We start from the raw sequence: 8451 nt of genomic DNA, 5'->3' as shown, positions 1-8451 counted from the left end.
CATGAGTATTGCTCCCCCCTCCCCCTGCGCCCGCTGGACTGTGTTCATATTATATTATTTGAGTTCCTAACCGTGGTGCGTTTGCATCATCAAAGCAGCAACTGTTTACCCTTGTTCTGGTAACTACGATGCAAGAGAAGGGGGTAAAATGCATAGAGTTGCTCACATTTTATATTTTGGGTTTTGAACCTTTGGTTTTGTTTTCAAAGCATCAGAATTTGCGTCTATCTGTCGTGAATGTTCTGAAAATATTCTAAATAATGCAGGAGTCCATTTCTGCTGAAAGCGAGCTGAAATTAGATATACATTCTCTCTGCTTGCAGTGCGTTAGTCACACTTGTCAGGAAAGTGAGTGAGAATCACATAGTTTTATGGAATCATACCTCATCAATAGCTGTTCACTTCAGCGCTTTAGTATGATTGTGTTCATGTCAAGTTCACATGAATCGTACCCCAGACCACCGTTTTTATGCAGACTCGGTTACGGTTTATGAGTGTGCCCCCAAGTTCAGAAAACAGCGTTCACATCCATCCAAACAAACTGAACTCTGAATCAATCCATTGAACCCAGATGCACACCAAAATCACTAGTGTGAAAGCATCCTTTGTGCGGTTCATTTGAAAAAGTGTGAACGCTGCCATACGAACATTGGTGAGCATCAAACAAGCGGACTGAGACCCCTGAAAAGGTGGTCCAAACAAACTCTGGTGTGGTTTGACTGAAATATGAACCCAACACAGACCGAAGAACACACCCTAAAAGACTTTGTATTTAATGTATTTATGAATATTGCAGTTATCCTTGTGTTAGGGATGTTATCTAATGTGCTTCAGTTCAAAAAGTGATGAAGAACATATTACACTAACTGTATGGGACTAAGTATGTGCTGCTGAGTTTGGTTGGTATGTGCGCATGTGTTTGTTTGTGTGTGGTCACACTACTCCTTAATCACTTGTTCTCGCATCTATCTAATCAATTCTCTGTCATTCTCTTTTCCGGCAGGGAGGGAGATTGATCTTCAGGAGTCGCCCCACACTCGTTACAGTGTTCTCAGTCTTCATTAACACCACCATTAGTCTCACATTGTTACACTTTAACACAACAACACAAACGACACTTCGGCTGCATCACGTATGGAGTGGAATAGACTAGTACGCCACTTGGGAAGACTGACTCACGTGCATATGCAAACAAAAATACAGATAGATATATATGTATATCAAAACAGATGGTGAAAAACATAGTCAGCATACTGTATTATTTGATAAATTTATTAAAAAAAAAATTCATTTAGCAGACAACTTACAAATGAGGAACATCAAAAGCAATTTGTCATAAGAAGCAAAAATAGTACACAGTGCAAAGTACAAAGTAGTATAAATTAATTAGTACACAAGCAAGAGCGGAACTGAACAAGATTGATCTTCTTTTTTCTTTTTTTTTCTGGGATTTAAAATCTAATTTGTAAAAGTTATGACCAATGCTCTATTCCAGTGTGATATCATTAGTAATCATAGGTATTCACGTGTAAAGTGTGCAAATCACTTAATTAATAGGTTTTCACTAGTACCACACCAAAACGATGATGAGAATGGGTTTATGATAAGTACAGGTTGGATGAAATATGGGAGGGAGTGAATGTTGAGGTTCTTGACCGTGGAGTGAGGGCTTCGTCTGGGGAGGTAGTAAGCCGTGTGGTTTGAAAACCCAAATGCAGCCTGTGGAGTAAAGAGGGGATATTTCAAGATAGAAAGTGGGGGAAGGGGTTGAAGGGATGAGTTATGGGTGGGTAGTTTCAAATATCTGAGACAAACAGTGTTGTGCAGGTTGGTTTAGTATAAATATGTAGTAAGCTGATTGGTTGAGGCGTGGCCTTGCTCCTGAACTTTAGTTAACTTGTTAACTAACTGTATAACATATGTATATGTATCCACAAAACTTGTGGAGTGTACAGACCAACTGAAACGCAATCTCAGATCCTACTTACCTACAGTACAGTCACGTTTACACCTGCTGAGTAAAAGGTAAAGTAAGAACAAAGAGAGGTAGAAAGAGATTGTTGGTGGTGGAGACAGTGAGTGACCACTGTAAGTGGATGTAACAACCTGCTGCTGTGAGAGAAATAAAAGCTGGTGTGGGTTGGGACTGCTCTTCTCCACTGAAGGGGAAATAACCCCTGCCTTCTCAGCTCATATAATATTAAATATCTCTCCTTCCACTTCTCTCTTTCCCCTCCTCTTTCTTGTAGGGCATATAGAGAGGGCAGCATTCATACACCCTGTCTTTCATTTCAGCTCTCTCTCCGGTTCCCTCACTCTCTCCATCGCTCTCTCGCTCTCTTTCCCTGAGTGTGCGAGAGGAGTTCAGGCAGCAGCTACGTCAGCCGCCAGCGAGCAGCTGAGGAGAGCTGTGGAACTCGCATGTATGTGTGTGTGTGTGTCTCTCTCTCTCTCTCTCTCTCTCTCTCTCTCTCATACTTCTCTCATAGTCTCCAGCTCATGCCTCTACTCTCTCTGGAGTCTACGGCTGTGGCACATCCTGGGGCACTGACTCGGCGAACGAAGCACCTCCTCTCACCATCTGCACTCTGATCCTCAAACAGCAGCAGACCACAGCACAAACCAAGGAGAAAATAAGCAGAAAGTGGATGCAAAGGATGGAAGAGACGAAGAGAGAGATGAGAATCTGAGGGAAAAGTGCAGAGGTAGGAGAGACTGACTGAGAGTAGATGGACAGAGTAGAAAAAGTGTGTAAAGAAACAGTATTGGAAGCAAGAAACAGAGATGAAGTGAGGAAAGCAGAGCTGATAGAGAAAAAGATCAGAGGTGAGACTGATAAGAGTAATATTTGTTATAAATAGGACGCGGTTGGGCACGGGAGAGAAAAACAAGAGAAAGACGATTTAGGGAAAAATGTACTAACAGCCACGTTGCGGTAGAATAGCTGGCGAAACGGAAAAGAGCAAAGGCTCAGGGAAAGATCAGCAGGGGGGATCAGAGTAATTTGCAAAGGGCTCTTCACAAGCCGCCCTGGCCAACCACATGCCCATCGAATTTGTTTGTAAAATCAAGTTTGCTGAGGGCGAAGAAGCCAAGGTGGCCTCGACAGACGGAGGCGGAACCGGCATGCTAGATGAAGGCCTACGGCGGCGAAAAGGAGGCATGGCTGACCTGTCGTCCTTTGCTAGCTCCTCTTCGCTACACGGTCTGGCTCGGGTATTGGGGACGTCAGGACGCTTGGGCTTCAGACAGACCCTCTGGGGACTGGCACTGTTGGTCTCGCTCTGCCTCTTCCTGTACCAGGCGACATGGAGCGCGGCAGCTTATCTGGAGCATCCCCACCTCGCATCACTGAGGGAAGAAACCCACCGTGAGCTCACCTTCCCAGCCATCACACTCTGTAATGTCAACCGATTCCGCTTCTCTGCCCTCACAGATGCGGATATCTACCACTTGACTAACCTCACCGGCCTGCCGCCCAAGAGCCGTAAAGGACACCGGCCAAGTGAGCTCCAGTACCCACCCCCAGACATGCTAGACATTTTCCAGCGCACTGGCCACCAGTTGGAAGACATGCTGAAGAGCTGCAATTTCAGCGGGCAGAACTGCTCAAGTGAAGACTTCAGTGTGGTGAGTAGCGCAAGCTATGTATGGCTACAAGATGCAAAAAAGATATAATTGTGATGGGATAAGGACATTTGTTTGGCTTGAAAGTCTTCTCTTTGCATGGCTTTCTTTGTTTGGTGACTTTGAGGAATTTTTCACAATGCCTCCTTTAGTCTTTTCAGTATGAGAGACAGCTAACATCAATGATTTGTGTGGAAAGAGGAAATTAATCCCCATCCATCTGTGTCTAACCTCCATGTTGGGAGTCTACAGACTGTAGAACAATGCAGTTATTTGCCATCTCAATTTGAGATCTGCCACATTTCTCTCCCACTTTCTAGATCCTTTTCTTTTCCTATTACATCATAGTCTGTCCCATCTGATGCTGAGTCTTATTTTGGCCAGAGAATGGATGAAAAATTCAGGAGAGGGACAAGCGACATGATTTCTGCATTAGTCAGCCTTGAGGAGACACACGCTCAACTCTCAAAAGAAAGTTCCCTTGCTTGCATTGACATTTTTTGTTTGTCAAGATGGCGTGATTCTTTTCAGTTTTGCTGTTGTTGCTGTAATTTCAGTCAGTAATTTCCTCTCAGGGCTTCTTTTATCATTCTACACAGGATCAGATAAGAGAGATTTTCCGTGATATAGACCATGAGACTTCTGTCAAGGATATCAGCTCTCTCTGAGTTCGAGCCCCCCTCGTATAGTTAATTTACTCATTTTCTCTGTTAACTCCTTCACTTTTTTAGTCTTGGTTTCTTGTGCATAGTTTTGAAATATAATCATTTTCTGATTTTATGGCAGTTTTATTCAGCAGTGAAGGCTTAGGCAGGTGATTTACTGCATTATCCTGTTCACAAATTAGTATGCCATGTATAATGTATAATGGTTGTGTGCATTCAAATGGCTGCATTTTTGTGCTTATTGCTGACAGACAGTCTGTTTGTCAGTGATTGACATTGTAACCTGCCCTTATAAAAATATTTTTCCATTTGCATTTAGGAAGGCTAGAGTCAATATCCTAACATCCTACAAATCTACAGTTTTTCAAATAAAGTGCACATTTAGCGAAACTCTAAATCTTCTAAAACCTTCTAATCTAAAAGTGTATTTTAATTTTAGATGGTTAATTTTTATTATCTTTATGTTTTATAAAAAAAAATTGTAGTATTATAACTAGCATATTATATAAGAAAATTGGTAACACTTTACAATAAGGTTCATTAGTTAACTACATTAGTTAACATGAACTAATAATGAACTGCACTTATACAGCATTTGTTCATCTTTGTTAATGTTAATTTCAACATTTACTAATACTTTATTAAAATCTTGTTAACATTAGTTAATGCACTGTGAACTAACATGAACAAATTATGAACAGCTTTATTTTTATTAACTAACATTAACAAAGATGAACAAAAACAGTAATAAATGTATTGCTCATTGTTAGTTCATGTTAGTTAATACATTAACTAATGTTTAATAAAGGAACCTTATTGTAAAGTGTTACCGGAAAATTATTATATATGTAGTATATTAATATTGTCACAAGGATAATGGAAAAAAAGATTCATTGCTTCCTATCTATATTTTTATGTGAAAGTCAGAATGTGAGACAGTCACTGTCCATATGCATTTCTTTGGCTTGATCTGCTCATGTAGATAAAATAATGCTATGGTCATCAGTTCCTACAGTACTTCCCACTTCTGAAGTCATAATTTTGAGCTTGTATTTTGAACACCAGGTTTGTTCTTGGGGGAAAATTATTAAAGCCAGACTGTATTGAAGATATCTGAATTAAATAATAAAGTGTACCTTATTGTCCCCAGTAGGAAAATTTGGGGTTGACTTAGTATTCAACATTTCTACATCACCTGTACTACAACACCCCCCTCTACCCCTCTACCCCCTCCCCCCTCCTCTCCCCCTATTCTGTTGACATTCTATTTAGTTAAACGTTTCATGCTCTTTGATCTATAAGAAGTCACTAGCGGCTGTGATCTCTCTCTGTGATGTCTTCAGATCTTGAACCATCCTTTTTAGCCTCCTTTGTTGCTCAGTTATGATTTCCTGTTTTGTCAAGGCTGTGCAGCAGTGCCAAAATACATTTAGTACAGTACCTGTGAGTTTAACACATCATAGTTTTGACATAAAGCCCTTGTTATGTACTGACATTGCAACAGGATGTTATAGAAGTCTTAAAGTCTGTGGAATTTGAGGTTGCTTGATGCAATAATGCACCTGTAGACATCTTTTGGCATAGAAATTAAGTAGTGCTACAACTGTACTATATGTTATTTAAAAATATGAATGCATGCTAAATTAATAGTGTCTGTAAATTAGTGCTTTAAATGGAAGGAAGCAACATGTAAGATGAGAAAGACAGAACATAAGAATATTCTGTTGTCAATACAGTCATTTGCTTACATTGTTGTGCCATTATTGGAATGAGTTATGCCAGCCAGTCTATTTTAAAATGTACCTGCCTGTCATGTAAAACATGAACAGTGACTTATGGATTTGATACAGTATTGGATGTATCAGTTCTTGGTGAGAATAGTACTTTGTTGGTTACACTTTATTTTGATGGTCCACTTCTGCACTAATGTAACCCCTCCGATTCAACTCACACCGCTCCGAGCGGGATTCGAACCGGCTCTTTCTAGCTGTCCTCTGGTACACTTAACCCACTAAACCTCACTCTCATCCGGGTCATGGTAAAAATATAACCCCTCCAGTTCTACTCGCACTCGCAAGCGGGATTCAAACCGCCGTTTCCGGCATGGTTAATTTCAACCATTAAAACCTTTTTTAGATGAATTTTTTTTAGAGATTTGAGATGGACCTCTCTCTACAAGCCACACACAAGTTACAAGTTGATCTATCTGTTCTCCTTTCTCCAGGGATCATAATGGCCATTTTATGGCTCTAACACAACAATTGAGCCTGTCTAGTTGTCCATCTGAAGCGATTAGAGAACCTTCAAAACATTATTTTGTTTCAGTACCAAAAATAGGCTGCTACATATATAGGCTTAAGGGCCACAGGCTGTGTTTTGACTCCCTCACCAATCAATAAAAGAGTGTGTTTAATCAATCCTTCTGCAATTCATCTGGCACAGCTAAAGCACTACCATTACATCAATAGAATCAATGAAAAGCTAATAACTATGCGAGTTCAAACAGGATCAGTCTTTATCTTTTTCTTGATTCTATGATATTCATTTTAAAATGCATCTTAATCTTAAACATTACAACATTACAACTGAACAACCAGAAATCTACAGTACATCCCTTATTGTAGACGTGTTTACATGGACCCTAATAAGTTTGTAATCAGACTAGTAGCCCATTCAGGATAAAAAAAGTCAAATGTAACCATGCCAATCAGAATGAATTGGTCTAATCTGACTGAAATTTTATTTGGATTGGGAAGGGTGGTTAGACATTTTATAATACATTCGATAGGACATGCAAAAACTTGGATTGAAAACTGAAACTGGAAAGTTCTTAGCGTGTAGAAATGGCGAAATGAAATATGACATGGAACGAGCTGTTGTTGTTGAACGTACGGAATTATCAGAAAATCGCATACTTTATAGTAAGTGCTACATTTGGTTTTAAACTTACTTTGTGACCGTGTTCTACATATAGAATGAATTTGTGTATAATCCAGATGTACTACATCCCAGCCAACATTTGTATATTGGTATGAAATTGGCTGAAAAATGGACCCCATAAAGGATTGTCCGCGGGTTCCATAATGGCCCCATGTTAATTGCCCAGATGGATTTAATGCAGGATTGCACCTGCCACTAGGTGGGACCCAAGTGGGCAATGTTACGTCTACATATATATTTGGCATCTAGAGGTTATGTGAAATTAAGAAACAGGCAGAGACCAAAACTGAATTCGTACTTGCTTTTAGAAAGAAAAATGGTTTGATGCAACAAAACACCCAATAAAACAATAAACAGTGAACCAAATATACTTCCAAAACAATGAACATCTATTTACAAATGATATACAACATAAAAGATTAACGATTACAAAGTGAGGGACAAGAGCGGCGCTAAAGAAAATAAATAAATAAATAAAACAAACACGTTAACTAAACCCCATAACCGTAACAGGCAACATGCACAAGACCCATCTCGGTCCCAGCTTTTCCGCCATGATGTCACTGTTATGTGACCTATGGTGTCAATTGTGTCGCTTCACTGCTATTCTCCTGTTCTCCTGTCTCCGGAGATCATAATGGCCGTTTTATGGCTCTAACAAAAAAATTGTGCCTAGTTGTCCATCTCAAAGGATTAAGCTATTAGAGAGCCTTAAAAATAATAATAAAAACATAAATTATTTTGTTTCAGTACCAAAAACAGGCTGCTACATAAGCTTAAGGGCCACAAGCTGTGTATTGACACCCTCACCAACCAATAAAAGAGTGTGTTTGGCCTCGTGGGATTTAGTGGAGCGGCTAAGTGCTTATGTTTGGCAGAATCGTTCAGTTTATGATACAAGCGTGAAAATTGGCATGAGCAGTCTCCATGGGTCACTTGACAAGAAAATTGTCCGAGCCACTTGAAATTTCAAGATGGCGGCCATTTTTCAAGATGGCCGACACCTTAGTGGAGCAGTTAAGTGATATAGTGGTTTATTTGGTGATACAAGCATGAAAATTGGCATGAACAGTCTCTCTGGGTCACTTGACAATAAGCCACCTACAGCTACTTGAAATTTCAAGATGGCGGCCATTTTTCAAGATGGCCACCACTTTAGTGGAGCAATTAGGCTTAAGAAATTATTTAGTTGGTGATACAAGCATGAAAATTGCCATGA

General features: G+C 39.9%; 1 protein-coding gene across 2 annotated transcripts in view; it reads left to right on the top strand.

Annotated features, from left to right (window-relative positions):
- The first annotated feature begins 1554 nt into the window (after positions 1-1554).
- The window catches only part of asic4b (acid-sensing (proton-gated) ion channel family member 4b), a 36893-nt gene continuing 29996 nt past the window's right edge, over positions 1555-8451 (top strand). For both annotated transcript variants that reach the window (XM_082136879.1, XM_082136878.1), the window contains exon 1: positions 1555-3630. In XM_082136879.1, coding sequence (XP_081993005.1) covers positions 3043-3630 — 588 coding nt within the window. In that variant the 5' untranslated portion in view covers positions 1555-3042. The remainder of the gene's footprint in view (positions 3631-8451) is intronic.

The sequence above is a fragment of the Leuciscus leuciscus genome, assembly GCF_965113295.1.
Source record: "Leuciscus leuciscus genome assembly, chromosome: 14".
NCBI lineage: Eukaryota > Metazoa > Chordata > Actinopteri > Cypriniformes > Leuciscidae > Leuciscus > Leuciscus leuciscus.
This window is presented reverse-complemented; position numbering and strand designations above follow the sequence as displayed.